The 18,481-nt window shown below is 41.8% G+C and overlaps 1 protein-coding gene across 11 annotated transcripts in view; it reads left to right on the forward strand.

Annotated features, from left to right (window-relative positions):
* Positions 1-18,481, forward strand: part of cobl (cordon-bleu WH2 repeat protein) — a 64,687-nt gene that overhangs the window by 31,296 nt on the left and 14,910 nt on the right. For 7 of the 11 annotated variants that reach the window (XM_035420562.1, XM_035420565.1, XM_035420548.1 and 4 more), the window contains 4 exons: positions 179-253; positions 5,607-5,792; positions 10,924-11,344; positions 15,444-15,584. In XM_035420562.1, the coding sequence (XP_035276453.1) occupies positions 179-253; positions 5,607-5,792; positions 10,924-11,344; positions 15,444-15,584 (823 nt within the window). The remainder of the gene's footprint in view (positions 1-178; positions 254-5,606; positions 5,793-10,923; positions 11,345-15,443; positions 15,585-18,481) is intronic. The other 4 variants (XM_035420613.1, XM_035420603.1, XM_035420581.1 and 1 more) reach the window with 2 other exon arrangements.

An 18,481-nucleotide genomic window follows, 5' to 3' on the forward strand; every position in this document is an offset into this window, starting at 1 on the left:
TCGGCAGCATAAATGTGGTCTGTGATGTTATTTGGGATAGGAACTCAAATTTGCCCTGCTTGACAGAGTTGAGTCTTGTATGTTTAGGGGCAGTGCAGTTGTGCTTTAACATGTAACACGCATGTGCCATGTAGCTGCTGTGCCTGCCCTGCATGTCAGCTGTGTGTTGCTCTTTCAGACTGAAGAGCACACATCTGTGGACATGGAGGCTGATGATGATAATAATGTTGAAAGCTCAGAGAGCTACTGCAATGTGAGTACTAACTCCTGGGTCTGCTTCCTCAAACTTGCATGCAGTTTGCGGGTCATTAATTATAGAAAATAACATCAGTGTTTTTGATTCAGTCACACAAAATGGCTGTCTCTTTCGCTACCCAATGGGTCTGTTTAATTTTGTGGCTCATTATTTCTTTACTAGAAAAACACAAAGACTTCATATCTGTCAAAAATCAAATTGGTGTTCAAGGCCTAACCTATTAATCAATACAAAGTAGAAATTGGATGCTTTTCTTTCGAAGATTAATTGTAGATATTTATTTTCAAATGTTGATTTGAAAAAAGTGCCTGAAGTATACAGCTCACACTTTCAAATGTAGACTGCAACTTGTGTAGGCCTAAATGCATAATGTTGCATTGTATTACAGTGCAACAGCTGAAGAATTTGGCAACGCACTGTATGTTAATGGTGTGAACACCACCTTCTGGTAGATCTCAGTACTTTTAAATGCTCCTCTTGGATCCCCTAGATGGCAGTATACCCAAACATGTCCTAGGTTTCGAATCTATTTCCTCGAAATTTCTTGAATTTCACAAATTTCATCTGAGTACAAGTCTTTCATCAAGTCTTGCCATTCATATATATGCAGAGTTTTGTTGTTCTGGTAGGCATGTATCTTTTCTCTGATAATGCGTCAGGCTAGGCTATCACTACCAATGGATATATGATGCCACACCCTCAGCTCATGTGAGTTAGTTGTAGCCCTGGTTCGGCTGTTAACAGGTTGGACATCTCTCTTGGTCAATACATCCACTGGGCAACCTCTTTCTTCATCACTCTCCATCTCTACCACTGACAATTTCCTTTCACCTTCGCTCTCTGAAAAGGTTTCTCGAGTATCAGGGAAAGCGCAGTAATTAAACGAGCTGTTCTTTTACACAGTTGTGCTCTTGTTTCATACAGAGAGACTGAGTTTTTCCAGAGACAGAGGCACATTTTGTAAACATGACCCGGCTGGTCTGATGCTTGATACGAGTGGATATTATAGACTATGCTCACTCACAACTTTGGCTACATTGGTGGTTGTTATTTAAGCAGTTAGCATTGGCCAATATATGAACAGCCAGTGTTGCCTTTCTGACAGGCCCAAAACTATTTCTCACAACAGGTATCATTTATGCGCATACTTAAGTTATGGCAGGAACAAATTTGCCATATTTCAACTATCGGCACTGTTGCACACCTTTAAACCTAAAATGACTTGTAGGGACACACCTTCATAATGTATAATGTATATTATACATATGTACTTCATAATGTATGATGTATATTATACATATATGTATTTCGTAATATGTAGAGTTTTGCATAGCCAAACAGCTAGCTAAATATTACGGGTGAAATAGCGGCGTTCTTCTTGGTCCTTAACCTAAAGTTTGTTGATGAAAATGATTGGGCCAGTATTGGGCGAGTGTGTACTGACCTATGCTTCCACATTGGTTTATGTAGAGAACTGTTCTTTTTTGACAAAGAGATGGAAGAAGAGAACTGTTTAAACGGAAAGGTGTATGTGAAACAGAAATGTAGAATTGTTCTGTTCCTCACAGAATTGTTCTGAACTCTTCTTTTGCACAGAATTTTAGGGACCTGTTATTTTAGGGACGTGTAGAAAACTACATGTAGATTGGAAGAGCTGTTCTTTTGTTCAGTAGTTGAGAGAGCTCTCCTGAAAGATGCTGGGCCTGCTGCTGGTTTGTATTGTCATAGACCCTGGGTTGTTGTCTGTTGTAAGGATTCTGCAAGTAATTGCATATGTTTCGATGAACCCTCTCAAATGTAATCATCAAGGACCAGAGGCCTCATCTGCTTTCTAAACTGAATCAAATCTATTATATAACTTGCGGCTGGCAGTTATTTATTTGTACATTCCGTTCCAATAGCTGAAACACAAATGTACTCTGATTAATGTCTGTTATTGAAAAGCTCCTTCATTTCGGGGTCTGTTTGCTTTAGCTTCCAGGAACCAAATATGGAGCAAGAGGATGGGAAGTATGTAGTGAAACACTGAGAATATTAACCGTTTGCCTTTACTAATTGCTGCACATAACCAGAAGGAAAGAGCATGGTATGAAAGGTTCAGGGTGAATTGCTGGCATAGCTCCGAACATTACCCAGACGAGAACCTGAGAATAAAGACCAAATTAGATTTAAGTAGTGCAGTGACAAAGCCAAATGACTGTGCATTGGCAGAACAATGTGTGTGTGTGTGTGTGTGTGTACATGAGTGAGAGAGAGAGAGTCTACATTCGTATTGCAGCACCTTTAAAGGACCACTAGATATTTCAAAGCAAGAGGGATTATTTAAATCAACCCACACCAGTATGTAGAGCCTACCTTAGTAATGTGGTCACCACAGAACATTGGTTTAAAATCTCATTTCAAAGGTGGGATCCTCTACTGCACATTGTCCGTGTTACTGCACTGATGCATTGGTGTTATACTTTGTCTAAGGAGAAGACTGTGAAGGGCTAGTATAGGACCAGCTGTCACACAGCACTATGCTGACTGCAGTGCACTTGCTCAGGTGGACCTCAGCATCTTCCTTTTTGACTGTAGTGTTGTGCTGATCTAAGACTCGGCTGTAGATCATATTGGCTTGGCGTTTTGGGCAGATAGCACAGACACAAACTATCGCTGAGTAGATTCCAGCTGTGTGGTGTGTGCACCCGGTCTCCCCTCCCTTTGCAGCGACTGTGCGCTTATGCAAGGTTACATAAGCCTTTGGCAGAAAGGACCTTCCCCAAAGCCTGGCTCTGTTGGCAGGCTCAGGGCCTTTCTCTGGCTTCTCTCAGGCTGCATGGAAACCATCCCTTCACTTTTTCCATCGGCCCCTTGACTTGCTTTGTGGATGGGATTGCTTTCCCGTCTGGTGTGAGATGGAGAAACATCCAGAGCTCTCATGTCTCTGATGCTTGGTTTTATGATCTCAAGAATCTCAGCATTCTTTCTGTGAAGAGGAGACCGCAGTTGTGGTTGTCTCGGTAAAGAAGCAGTCTTGGTCGTTGTTGTGTCTCAAATAACCAAGATAGATTTGTCTTTGAGGCGGGGTTATGGTTGAGTTATGTGAGGAAGGAATCTCAGTAATGTGATCAAGAGACTGCAGTATCATGGTTATATCTATGATTAGGGGACCACGGTCGTGGTTCTGTTCACTCAGTCTCACAGAGGTGGTGTATAAGCCTAAGGGGGAGGAGCACAGATGACTCAGCAGAGCATTACATTAAAGCATTTATCTAGAGCGACACTTCATCATCCATTCATGCAGCTGGTGTGTACTGGTGACTTCCTGTGAGCTGCTGGAACAGTGAAGAGAAGTGTGGAGCTGAGAGCTTCTTGGGCACAGAGCACAAACAGACAAACAGACAACAGTGTAGCTGTTGCACATTTAAGAGCCCATTTGCTTGATGCTGTTGTGTCCTTTTTAAATATGACTGCTTTTCGTTTCCCCTGTGTTGTTGGAGGGAGAGAGGTGAGTTATCTGAATAATTGGCGGAAGTGTCCTGATTGTGACGTCACTTCTTGTCTCTGGTAAACATCAGAAAAACACAGCAACAGGAAGGGTTCTACTGCTGATGAATAAAATGTGTTTTGGTTACTGTTCCTAGTTACTGCTGCTCACAGTCCCTCCTTATTTCTTTCCTTATTTGTTACAACCCTTTCCATCTCTTACTTTGTCTTATTCTCTCCATTTCTTCCTCTGAATTGATGGTATTAGTGGTTTGTATCGACAGAAGTCTCCCTTGCTCTCTCAAAATTACATTCATCTGATGAAAGATAAAACTTTGTAAACATACAACCTTGTAAACAATATTGACTGTTCAGCAGTGGGATGTAACTACATAGACTTTACTATTTTTTATTTGTACTCTATTTTATCAAGAAAAGACATATTGTACCTCATGACATTAAGCTGGAATGTCAGGGGAGAATGTCATATGTCTATACTGTCACCATTCTACGGTGCAGTGTGTAAAATTACTGAATGAAACAGTCCAAAGTGCATTGACAGCACGCTACCTTCCCACTGTCCATTTTAATGCATGCCAGTATTACCACAGAAGAGAGGCAAGCAAGAGAGGCCTCCTTTCACCTTTTCTTCCTCTACCTCTCCTTTTTTCCTTACCACCCATCTTCCTTCTGCCGATCATGATTGTTTTCATATGCTGGAGCACTTCCACACATGTCATTCTGCCTTGTATCACTTGGTTACAAAATTTAATTTGACATTTATTCACCAATTTGCTGGTGGATCTCTATCACTTCACCTGCCTGCAGACTAGCTTGCGGCACTTGCTGGTCTGACTTGTGTGCTGCAGAATTTGATTGCAAATCCACCTCTTTGGGAGAGGACTAGATTTCCCTATACTCTCCAGCCAGTATTTACATTTTGAGCAAACCGCTGTTGTCTCTAGTTGATTAAACATTTAGCTCACAGGTAAATCTTTGCCTTCGAATATATTGCTGCTCACAATTGTGCTGTCTGCCTATTTATAGACTGGTTTGATTAAAGTGTGTTTGATTGATTAAAGTGCGTCTGAGGGAAACTGGCCAATGTGGCTGCAGTCATTGGGGCCACCTGACGAGTCTGGCCCCTGACATTTACATGCAGACCTTTATTCACCACCAGGAGTAAGAGCAGGAAATCACAGTCCTGTCTGAGACCAGGCCAGCACTTTTAAATCACCTGACCTTTAAATGCCACCGAGTGGAGAGCCAGCCAGTAGTGGTGTGTAAATACCAGGAAATACCCTAACCTGCCTGTCCACTCCCCCACCCCCCCAGGTCCCTGCTATGACAATTATACCATGTGGCCGTGCAAGCTATGTGACATGTAGTAAAATAAAGTAAAATACGCCACACTGTTACCCTGTAAAAATGACACATTTATTGTTAAAATCCCATTCAGCCCATTTATCAACCCAGTAATTTCCATTCTAGTCAACTTTAAGCATTCAGCCAGGTAGAATGTTGAGATAAGCGGACACATTGGCCAGCAGGGAAAATAAAGTAGAATGTGCAAGAAAGGAAACCCATTTATATGCAACAACTAATCCAATCACTTCCCCAAAACAATCAGCAGCAATCATTCATTGACTTGTGTGTCAAAATTCAAATCTGTTTTTTTTGTTGTGATTAAATGGATTCTTTAGATGAATTGCTGTGTCCCAACTTTGTATACATATTTATGTGTGTGTGTATGTGTGAGTGTACACATGCGTGTGCATGCATATTTAATTGTGCGAGAGACAGAGACTGTCTTCACGTGATTCTGGGAGTACACAGGTATATAATGACAGTTCCTTCACCTTGCTGTCCTGTGTATCTCCAGGGTGTCCCTGCTGCCCCCTGCAGGCTGTTCGTGGAGGCTCGGCCCAGCACTCTGGGGCAGTCCCAGTCTGTCATGAACATCCCCAGAATGTCCCCCAAAGTGGAAGTGAAGAAGCGGCAGGCTCCCCTGCCTCCTCAGGCCCTGCCCACGCTGACGCAGGCTCCAAGCTCATTGGACGGTTTCCAGGTGAGAGGGCAACACCTCAGCATATGAAATCTTTCATTTACCAGGTGCGCACAGAGGTGGGAATTCACACCCCTCTGAGAAGCCAAAGGAGAGGTTTCATAGTGTGTTCTTACTCCTTTTCTTGCTTCGTCATTCCATAGCTCTGGCTCTCTCATCATTCTATCATGGTGTTTATCAAATTTGTACATCATATTTTCTAAATTAGAGGCATATTTCCTCACTGTTGTACTGGGATGGTAATCCCACTCATGAGTAACTGCCCACAGTGCTGTTGACACTAACAGTGTGAGAGAATACAGGTGTGTGGGCTGTTCTGCTAAGGGCAGCGGGGAATCTATTCAGAAGCACAGGCTATTAGCTGTAGTTTTCTTATTTCTGAACACAGGGAAAGCGTGGCACTGTCAGTCAGTGCTTCAGTGTTACACATTGCAAGGCACACATTACAGGTCTGATTTCCTGTCTCCATAAACACAAGACCTCTTTTTTGCTCTTCTCAAACGTCTTGTAAAAAGCACTGTTCCCTGAAGCTGCGATTGGTATGAAACTCGAGGAGGTTGTCAAATCCACCTTCCCCGTTTCAATTTCACCTCACGTCACCTCTACAGCAACAGCTCATTGGTCCTTTCAGCCCCTGTAAATAAAAACAGGGACAGCTCATTGGTCCTTTTACTTCCTCATTATCACTATTGAGATACCCATAGACAGTCCTTTAGAACCTGAATCTGTCTTATGTAGTTCATTGCATTATCATTTAACTTAGTTTTGAGAAGATATCAAAATATTTTTAAAATAAATTATGTTTCTCTGTATTTATCATTTTGCATTTGTTGATTATGTCCCGTTTTTATAAATAGTGTTGAAGCAATGTTAAAAGTGTACATGCAACATATATATATATATATATATATATATATATATATATATATATATATATATATATATATATAAAATAATGTACACCTGTTACCTAGTGAGCTATATTTTCTTGAATACTGGCAAATTTCAATCAGTGATATCAAGACGTTCTAAGTAAAGATTAAAATTTCCCTGAGCGGTTCACTCCATGAGGGGTGCATGTGAAAGAACCAGAGGTTCCGTCTGGCCAAGATTATTTTTTTGGGTTGGTGTTTCATTCCTTGGGTGCAAACCATAATGAATTTGCCTTTGATCATACGATTCACAGGCAGTAGCAGGTCTGCTGTTCCTCTCAAGACCATGTGCATTGATTTGTGAAAACGCTTGTTTGTGTTGAACAGAATCCCCTTTCGAGATCATATCAAACTTTCCTTCAGGGCAATCATGAGACAAAATAATGCAACACTATACACAGCAGTCTCCCGGGCAACAGAGGCACTAACTGCCAAACTCTTACATCAGAATATTTTAGCCTGTAGTACATTTTACATGAGAGATGTTTTAAACTGTTGCAGCTTTTTACAATCACAGGGTTGGTTGTGTGGTTAATGATTGCCAAAGAGTATGTGTTCATTATGCCAGAAATAAATACAGTTACTCATTTTGCACCTACTCCCAAAGTGTTGAACAGACGTGCCGGACTGAAATGCTACCTCTTGTGTGTACACATGAAACTTCCTTATCAGCTGGTTTGCTTTTTGATAAGGGCTGATGGTGTACAGAAGGTACTGGAACATGTCATATATTTAACTTTTGGTGTTTTGGGGAAGTGAGTCTGTTCAGTCTCAGTTTGATACCGTGCCTCAATAGCCTGGGATAACCTGGAAGTGGGCGGGTCAGGACAAAGAGCACCGGGACCTGGTCGAGCCTGGTTTGGTCCTCAATTAGGTCACCTAAAATCCTCCAGGGTCAGCTGCTCTAACATGCAATATCATTGAAGAACATGTTCCACGTGGAACTTATTTTAAAATGACAAAGAATTGACATTCAGTTTTGAAGCAAGGATCAGGACAAAATATGGCCATTGCTAAGATTTCACACTAATATCCTGCACCCTACCACAAGCCGAAACCAAACTTGTTTTACGCCCAACTCAAAGTGTGTACTTAACCTGTGTTCTAATCCTGGAGTCGGGGCGCTTGCTCTTGGTGTGGTAGCTCCTCTACATGATGCTTTTGAGAACCTGAATGTGTATCCGAAAAGTTCATAAAGAGGTAGTGTGTGTTGGAAGAGTTCAAAGAATGGTAATGTGTATTCAGTGGAGGATGCCCCCCCCCCATTCTTCTTTTCCCAGATTGCCACTAATGATGTGCTTGATGCTCTACATAAGACACAAAAAAATCAACAGGGACAGGCCTGCTCTGTTAAAACGTACAGTTCCCCTTACTGCCGTACCACCGACCCACATTTTTTATCCTAACATTACCGAAGAGCATATGAGTATATTTACTCCGCACAGAGGGTGCAGAATATGAGAGCATTATATACGTGCAATAACCTAAAAAGACTGAGATTTCTAAAAACTGGCAACAATTGTGTGAGGTGTGACTGATCATCTTTTTAAGGCATTTGAAACCCAAGTGTAAACTGAGCTGGGCAAAGAGTATTATCACTCCTAAATGCCTAGTTAGTGTGTTGCCAGGAAGTCACAGGCTGGAAATTTTCAGGAGTGGACTGAAAGGGTATTTTATATTTTAGAACTTATATAGCTGACAATGAATCAAGTTAATTAAACTTAACGTATTGAAGCTATGTAATGATACACTTTTTTATCTGAATGAAAGAAGACATAACAGTCCTACAACATCAGTTATTGTCCACATTCAGTTTTCTTTCCCCTTGCTCATTCCAAAGAACTTGCTACAACTGCCATATCTGCAGATTCTGCAGTTTGCCTCTCAGTGAACCTTTTGGCTACCCTTGGCTATTTCTTTCTTAGCATGGATCTCTTGTCAAGTATAAACCTAGTCATGCCACAGATTGCATAATATTTCCACACAATGCAATAATTGGCTCCCCAGGTCTGATTTTCTGTGATATATTGACTCTTGGCCCTGCATTAGAGAAAAGCTGCCAAACCCCCCCCCCCCCCCCCCCAAACTAAACAGCGCCTTTTCTGTCCTCCATGCTTTCCCGGGAACTGCTCTGCCGCACATCTGTCAGCATCCTGTCATCTCAGCCAAGTCAGTCTCATGATGGATTGAAATTGCAAGCACCACCCAAACTAACACCACCCCAGGGATGTATATTAATCAGCAGGAAAAAATATTGATCGCATGTCATCATCCAGGACCATCCCTCAATATTACTTTTGTCCACTGCCAGGAGTATTTGTATTACAGAACAATCAGAGTGCTTATCAAGCTGTTTCCTTTCCCTGGAAAAAGAAAAAAAAATTCTTCCCCCTATTTCAACTGAAAAAAAAATTTACTTGCAGTGGATGTCCTGTTCTTAGTTCTCGATTTTAAAAAAAAAAAAAAAAAAAAAAAAAATTCTACTCACACTAAGAGGCAAGAGGCCAAAACAAATTATTCTTAAATTCTGTTCTTTTTTTATATATTATACATAGTCCGTTTTTTATGTTTTAAATATATTTTGTGTTTAATTAGATAAAGGTAATTACTACCTGGGCTTGAACTTCAGTAAAATAAAAAATAATTCATGAGGGATAATCCAGGGCCTTAAAAAACAAAGTGAGACCAGCTGTCCAATGAAGTCTGTTGAATTTTCCTGATTGAGTTGTCATCTTAATGAATGGCAACCCTTATCTTTCATATTATAAGCTTGATGGTTGTAGTGACATTTTTCTCTTATGACCTCTTAATTTCCTGTCTCCTAATTTGTGGGTTGATGAGAGAAGAAAGTGTTGCAGGATTACTTCTTTGCCATTGGTTCAGTCTGATTCTTATGGTGGTAAAGGCCCTCTCTCCAAGGAGGACTGATGAGGACTGACCATTGTGTGGTTGTTAGTGGTGAATCAGCGTAGTCAGGTGACATTGCCGTCATTTAGCCTGTCTTGGTTATTTAGGACAACTTGAAGTACATAAGTACAGAACAGTGGAAACAAGTACAGTAGAGAAAAATAAATGACATGCTGTCAGTAACCATTGTAATAAGAATGCTAGGCTCATCTGAACTGTTTGTATGGTCAACTAACACACATGTTCAAAGTATTTGAACTATTCAACATTAATATATTCTGTAAAGTCAGTTTTGACAAATTTCCATTTCTGAATGTTATGTTAATTTTAATGTTTGTATGTTATGTTAATGATAAACTGATGTGGTTGTTATGGATCTGTGTGGTTCTGTCTCTTGTAGACTTGTATGGTTCCATTAGTGATAGACCTGTGCTTGCAGTGGACCTGTGTTCAGTTCTGTTTGTGGTGCATCCGAGTATGGACCTGAAATCAGAGAGTGAAGATGTCAGACTGCCAAGAAGACTAATTTTAGCCTGTTAGATTCTCTTGTTTTAATTCCGTGTTGATTGATAGCTTACTACCACATGCTATGGGAAGCTTTCATGTGCTGTTTTTGATTTTGCTTTAGACATTTGAAAATATATAGACATGCCAGACAAGCTCATTCCTGCACACTGTTGGGAAATCATAAGATTAGCAGTGAAAAAGTACACACTCTCATTGATCATTTATATGAATCATGAAAAAGGGTGCTGCTTTGCTGGGATAGCATTTAGAGGGCCACAAACAAACTTTGGGGTTGGGGAGTCAGTTGCTTAAATGTGTGGTCTATTTATTAGAAGTACTTTGTACAGTAAGGAACCTTTAGCCTACTTACTGAACTGTCATACTTTTATTAAATCAAATAGGCTTTTCCATCTTTCAGTTATTTGGTGGAAGTTCACTGATTACTGGTCACAGAAACCATCTGGCTAGTCTCTGCCTAAATTCAATAAATCAGCATTTGCTCCTGAAAATTGATGTGTGTTAAGTAACAAAGTAATTTGGGAACACAACTACTAATTAAGATGCATTAGTGCACTCCTAAATTCTTCAGCTTCGGAGCATGTGTTCTCCTTGGACAGAATGATAGCATAGAGCCCTGCATCATACAACTTTCTAACCGTTGTCTTTGTGATTGCAATGACATGCATAAAGGAAGTTTTGTAATGATACTCGATAGCAACTTTTACCTTCATCCAGACGTTGGATCTGTGACCACTGACCCATGACCCTTCTGCATATCCTGTTCCAAGATGAGCTCCAGCTCCCCCAGCTCCTCCCAGCAGAAGAAGAGGAAGGCTCCAGCCCCACCCCCGACCCCGGTCCCAAGCATCGCAGCGGAGGACACTGCGTCGGAGATTAGTCACAGCACGGAGGACTCCGAGCCCGTAGGCTCCATCTGCAGCAGCAGCAGCAGCTATATGGAGGTCACAGAGCCCGCCCCCAGCACCACGCCCGAGGAAGAGCCCGCCCCCAGCACCACGTCCGAGGAAGAGCCCGCCCCCAGCACCACACCCGAGGCAGAGCCCGCCCACAACACAAAGCCCAAGGCAGAGCCCGCCAGCCGCAGCACACCCAAGGCAGAACCCACCAGAGCCACTGCACCTGAGGAGACCGATTCTGCTCTCAACCTCAAACTGGAGGAGATGGAGAACAACCGGCACAGCACCATGGGTAAGTCTGCACGTCTGCTCCCCCCCCCCGACTGTGCTAGCGTACTGGTGTGTACAGGACGCCTGTACCTGTACAAGTCCCCTGTACCGTGATGTGCAAAAGTCTCACCTGTGAGTTTCCCCTTACATATGTGACAAAATAAGAATGTCATGCTAATTGCACCTTTAAAACACACCCAGTCTATACTTTTTACAATTCTTGACACAGTCATTTAACCTGGGGTTGTATTTTTAAATACTTTACATTGGGCTTTTTGGTCACCATTTTGCTTTTTGATCATTGTCTTGCCTGTCTGTCTATATCAATTCACTGTTCACCTCACGTTCATCTCATGTACATCTCATATTGAACTTATTTGGTAGATTTGCCTTGTGTTGGCCCTCATGTAAAATGAATGTCCCCCTGGACAGGATACTCTCTCATACATTCCCACTGTGTGTAAAGAATATAAAGAATAGAGATTGCAGAAACCCTTTTCACCATGGAAGATCACAATGAGACTTACTCAGTCTATGAGCTGACTGCTTTTGGGCATTGGGGGATTTCTCGTTCCTTTTGCTCACAGAGGCAGATTGTGATCAATGTGTTTCTGACTCCTGACACTCTGTAGTGGGTCCGGTCTAAACATATTCAGATCTCCCCTCCAAATCTGGGTCACAAACAGGCGCCTGGATCCGTCCCACTTGTTGGCTGATGAAATGGAATGAGTCATGACCTGAGAGACACAGAATCCCTCTGCTGGGCACAACCTGCCCCTGTTCACACAGGGGCCATGACACTTGGCTGCTAATCGTACGACTGGCATTTGGAACAGTCTGTTCCCAGTAAAGCAGGCAAAACAGCAGCACTCCCCCACCCCAGAGCAGAGCTGGCTGACTGTAGATGGCATGTTCATACATATCCCATCAGGCCCTGCTGTACTGGCCGTTTCAGTAGCATGTGTAGTATAAGGGTATGAATGGATAGTATAACGTGGGTTACTCCATTCTGTCCCATTTCCTGAAGGTTAGTGAGAGAGCTTGTTCACCTTCAGGCTACTCTGAATCAGCGAAGTGGTCCTATAGTCACTAGCAACCATTAGCAAGCCCTTGGAGATTATCTGCAGAACATGTAGGACTGCCAGAAAAGTGTAAGCAATGCTCAACACCTATTTAAGTATAAAATACAATTACTATTCAGTATTTCTATTACATTAACCATCTGGTTTTAGCCAAGCCATTTATAAAAGTGTATTTCACACTCCCAAAGGAGGAGGTCTGCAAAATTAGGCTGGCCTCTGTCATCATGTCCTGTGAACCTAAACCAGGTTCTCTCCTGGAGAGCCACAGGGCTTGCTGCTCTTCACTTTCATTTTTTAACACCTGAACTGCTTGTACTGCTCAGGCTTCTAGTTAGTGTAACATATAAAAGTTCTGAGAGGGCTGTGGGAATCCCCAAACAGACGATGAGCACTGTGTGCGTGCTTGTGCGCGCGTGTGTGTGTGTGTGTGTGTGTGCGTGTGTGTGAATCATATCCCTTTCCCCTACTCCTAGAAACTAGTTGAGGCCTGTTGTGCTAATATGTGGTGAGGGGATTAGAGGCCAGTGACCACAATCATTTGTGATTCATTTATGTACTGCTCTAGGGTTAGAGAGATGGGCTGCCCAGTGTCCAGCTATTCTTAAGACGAGCAGGGAAAAGCTTAAGGCTTTCTGAGTAGGCTTTAGAGGTGCTGTGTCCTCCCTTTCTCTCTTTGTAATTAAGAAATCTGAAGATCAGTCATAAATGCTTCTGACAAACAGTAAAAAAAAAAAAAAAGTGGAATTTAGTTTCTTTTCATTAGTTACATCAATAAATAATGAGTCATTATTTTTTAACAGATTTGATCATCTTTCAATGAATTTAATTTGATTTTTTTTTGTTCCTTCAGTGGGCAGAAGAGTGGCCATATATTCATACAGTATATATTTATCCGCACTCTCACCTCGGGCTGCAGAAAGGCTAGAACCGCGCCTGGTAACGGTTCAAAACGGGCAGACCTTATCAAAGAGAATTGTTGTGCGGGCTAGCCTACGTGGGAGAAAATGCTCTGTGTTACCTTTGAACAGGGCTGCTGCTGTAAAACGGGCTTTAGGCACACATAAATCCCAAATAAATAAAGAGTACTCAAGTAAATACAAGGACAAATCAGCTTGTAATTGTTTAGAGAAAAAAAAGATAAAGTCCCACCCTACTCCAGAGACACTGTGTGACTATCACCAGCTATCATAAACAAATGGGCTGAAATGCACATCGGTCTGGGAGCTGTGCACATTGTTATCTCTGTACAGAATAAACAGAGGATAAGGAGTACTGAATTGGGAGGACCTGCTGCCTGTTGCACACTGTTTCCTGAGGCAGGCCTTTCCCCCAGTGCTACAGTTTGCAATGTATTGATTTCTTTTTCAGAGAGTAATGTGAAGATATCATAATTGTGAATTAATTATTACTTTTCAAAAGTAAATTAAGAAAAACACGTGGTTTTACCAAGGGGGGGATTGTGTCAAAAACCATTTGAGTTGCGTCAAAAACCATTCGGGTTGATCTGTTGAGGAAAGCTGCTGATATAATCTTTCATTCCCCTGTCCTAAACAGACACAGGAGACTTCTGACTGTTTTTAGGCCTCTTTATTCACTGTGGGCTGTCCTATCTGATGAAAAGAGAGCTAATCTTAGGTTTATTCTCATCTTTTCAGTAGACTGCTGACAACATGGTGTATGTCATTGCAATCTGTCCACAGTTACATCTCTCTTCGTAGGGCTGTCACTGCCATGTACTTCCTTGCCGTCATAATGGTTGGGCCCCCGTGGAAATGTTTCCCTCTCATGCCCGCTCTGAAATATTTGAGCTGCTCCCTCACTTCCTGAGTCAGCAGGGAGAGAGATCTGCTTTCCTTGTAATTGCGTATATACTGTGACACAGCCATTACATCACCCTGCCACCTTCCGCCCCCTCCTCCCCGTACGCCAGTCCACCACATCCTAGGCCTTCCGACTGTGAAGCATTTGCACTATGCCGTGGTGACTTCCCTGCCAACACCAAAAGTGCTGCTTCAAACTCTGTTCTACTGCCACAGAATTTTTCCATTTAGCTTCTCATGCTATCTAGAATCTCTTAAGTATAAAATAAGTCATTATAAACAGGCTGCTGTGTTATCTGTATATCGGCAAAGAGACGGTGGCAGTGGGAGTGAGAAACGGGAGCAGAGGCATTGAAAGATCAAAACGGCACAGGTGCCAGTTATCTGCTGTGGCAGCGGTGATAAGGGCACAACTTTTTGTTTTCTTTACAAATGAAAACAGCACCCTGGTGCTCACCCCACAGGGGTAACTCACTCACTCACACACAGCTGAGGGCCAATGCCCTGATCTCAGTTCAGCTCACTTCAAAAGAAAAGCCAGTGTGGAGCGCCACCTGAATGGCACCAATCTTCTGCTGCTAGGAAGGAAGTTATGCATTTATGCTTTTCTGAGTATGATGATTGCGGGAATTAAGTTATAAACTTTCATAGGCTAAATATCAAAATTGATATTCATTTAATTGTGCAAATTGCTTTGGTCTCATGCAGTTTACGAATAGCAGCATTTAGAACCCTAATCCTGTCTTTGTTTCTAATGTTTAACTATGGCATGGATTAGACAATGTATTGAGTGTAATTCCAATACTCGCTCACTGCAATCTCACCGAAGGATCAAAACTGTCTCAGGACAGCTTTCTTTCTGTAGACTAACTCATCTGAAGTCAGTTTTCAGGCACTGATCTCCACTCTCTCAGGATTTATTTTCCTTCTACTCTTACATTTTGATGGCTTCATCTCTTTTTTTAGCACATGTCTAGGAATGGGTTAGTGTCTGTCTCTTAGCTTTCTGCAGCCCTGCTCTTAAATGCATCAGAAGAGCATCCGTGTGAGAGATGGTCACATGTCTTGCTGTAATACTGACATGGTGCTGCTATAGTTAGTGCCACCTCTGGATGAAACAAATGCATATAGACTCTTCCATCTACCAGAACAATCTGGAAGCAAACCCTCACTTAATCTCCCCTCTAACGCTAAAAGACTGCTGGATTATTCTCTTTAGGTGCCGGGCGTCAAGTGCCACTCAAACCTCGGCGAACCCCACCCCGGGCCCCGCCCCAGTTAGAGATCCCCCCTCCTCCGCCATATCCTCCCCCTCCCACAGGCCAGGATCCCCTTCATGTTCAGTTGGAGGCAGCCCAGTGTAGGTCTTGTGTGACATTTGACCTCTGTTCCTCCATGACCCTCTCAGTTCCACTGTTTCTCTTCTGCTGTAGCTTTTTTCTATTGCACATTTTTCCTCTTTGAAAGTACTGTTTGTGTGCTTGTCTGTATTTGTGTGTGCAGTGGCCCATGGGCTTGAGTGTTCCTGTTTGCGTGTGTGGATATGTCCTGCCTGTGTGAATATACAGGTTTTGCTCAATGGTAGATGGTGGCTTTAATTATTACAGTGCTTTTACGAGGTTATTACACTAGATTTACTCATAGGTAGTGATGGTTTTGCTTTGTGATTCTGGAAATATTACTCACTGGCTACAGTGGTTTTATTTACATTGTTTATTCTCAATGATGATAGTGATTTTTCTCAGTGATGACAGTGTCTTTACTACATGATGACAGTGGCTTTATTTAGTGATTACAGTGATTTTGTTTTCACTAGTTTTGTTCTGATGATAGTTATTTTTCTCAGTGATAATGGTGATTTTCCTCAGTGATGGTGTTTTGCTTGAGGATGATTGTTCTCAGAAAACTGGAAATGTCCTGATAAAGAAAAATTGTCACATAATATTAAATAATTCACCAAGACAGCTTTCAACTGCAACTGTGCAGCTAAAGCATATATTTCCCATTTGTTGTAATGAGGCCTTTAATCAAATGCTAAACACTGTGCAATCAAGTAGTGCATGGCTATGCACCATAAGCATCCATATTTCAAACAAACAGATATTTAATCTCTATACCAAGCTTTATTTAGATTCATGGATAGCGTTATAAGGGGCTGTCCTGTACTGTTTCCTTGCTCATTGTATTCAATAACAAGCTTTGGTAAAATAAGAATTTATACCAGCACAAACTTTTTTGCATTTTTAAACGTTGAATGAAATGTTAATTTCCTGGATAACGTGGAAATATAACATTTCAGTAACAAAGGGTGTCTGTGTGCAACATTTGTTTTAATGGTTTAACTTGGCCTGACAGCTCCATGGAAACGGCATTGGTCAAATTGTTCCTGATTCAGGCTTTATGACACATGGTTGCTATAGTTTCCTCATGTTGCTGTTGTTGTTTACATGTGGTTTGTGCTTTAGTTTTCCCAGGATATAAATTCCTCCAAACTTGGAGGCGATGGCTCCACCCTTTTCCGTGTACAGGAAGCTGTTTCCTGTTGTTCTTCATTTCTAAACTCCTTGCCTGTCTGCCTTTTTCTGACAGTTTACTGTTGTGCACCTGTCTCCCTGCGGGTCAACCGTCGGTGAACGACCACACACCTGGCCCTCCTTTCCGTCCTGCTACCTTCCCATCATCCTCTCCTCCCTCGACTCTCTGCCTCCATCCTTCTGTGCTGGAACTGCTCTCTCCTCTGCCAAACCTCCCTCTCCAGAACTGCTTTCTGATGTCCACCTCCCTCTACCTTAGCTAATCCCTTTATCAAGAAATGTTCTGTCTTTTCCTCTCACCTTTATAAGTGATTTAATGCTCTGTAAATAAGACCTTTTGTATTTCCATTTGGCTGAGAAGGGAATGGAGGATAATAGTGTTTCTGTGTGGAGGTGCCGAGCCAGGACTGCACTCATTGTGATTGTACGCTGTGCTATGTTAAGTGGAGAAAGTAGAGAAAGTGGAGGATTGAAGGATTTGAATATTCGGCTATGAAAACATAAGAATGTGCAAACATATTATGAAAACATCGCTGATCAATTCTAATCCTGTGGGGGTTGCTCATTTGGAGCTGAACTCAAGGCTGAAGTATTTTGCCCTAAAGAGCGATGAACAGCTCCATGGGTTCCACCTGTAGCCAGCCTTTCACCAGATATACTGTAAGCTCCAGACAGCGCAGGGGTCAGGGTTGGGCTCTGGGACATGGAGTTCTCTTGATTATGAGTTCAGGAGACTGATTGGAGAGAAAATGCAAAAAATACTTTTTACACTTTTTGAGCAAGAATTATGTATGGCTCAGATTCTCTGTTGCTTGAAGTGTGGGTGAGATTTGCCTCATTAGCTGTGAGTGTGACCATTTTCTCCATAGTGCCTTTATATGTTGTTAGCTAGAAGTGCCTGCCTCCTGTTATTGATCATTTATACATAGCACTTTAAAAAGTGTCTGTCACAAGAGCATACATCGTTGTAGCTACCAACACAAGAGGTACATTGAAAATCACAAGATATTTTAAATAAAATGGGATGCATTTGTTTATCTTTGAAAAATTACAGTAAATTAAATGTTGATGTTTTTATTTCATTTAATTTGTATTACGATCATTTTCTGCACATATCTTTGCTTCATTTTGTGTTTCCTACAATTTACATTTTGTGTGCCTTCATCTTATATTGTTTGTGTGTGCAAATTTCAGCAGCTTTGTAAAGAAACTAGTTTTAGACCAATAAAGATATGTATCTTAATATGTCTCCTGCATATAAAAGATTATATGCACTCTGCTATTTTGCTGTTGCTCGCCCAAAGTGTTCAGTTATGTCATTAAATTGTACTCTTCAGGCATAACAGAAAATATGATCAATCTAGCTGAGCTGCATCATCTGCCAAACTATAAAACTAAAAATGAAAGCTAATTAAATAGCAATATGCTTATCCTCATAAGGGTGGGGGAGGATCAAAATTTCACATCAGGCCGAAGATTTATGGCTAAATTCTCTATGGTAGGTCCCTCAGATGGCTAAGACTCTTATTGAAAGCAAAACTGCCAGTTGCCTCTTCTGTTAGAAATACAATTCTGGTTGTTTCTGTAGAAGAGCTGAAACTTTCCTTTAGCCTCACTTGTCCCACAGATTGACTGCATGGCCACCATGTAGCTATCGAGTGGCAGAGAGAGACCTCTGTTGGAATGTCACAGGAGGAACGGCGCATGACCATGTGACCTTGGA

Source organism: Anguilla anguilla, chromosome 1, assembly GCF_013347855.1.
Source record: "Anguilla anguilla isolate fAngAng1 chromosome 1, fAngAng1.pri, whole genome shotgun sequence".
Taxonomy (NCBI): domain Eukaryota; kingdom Metazoa; phylum Chordata; class Actinopteri; order Anguilliformes; family Anguillidae; genus Anguilla; species Anguilla anguilla.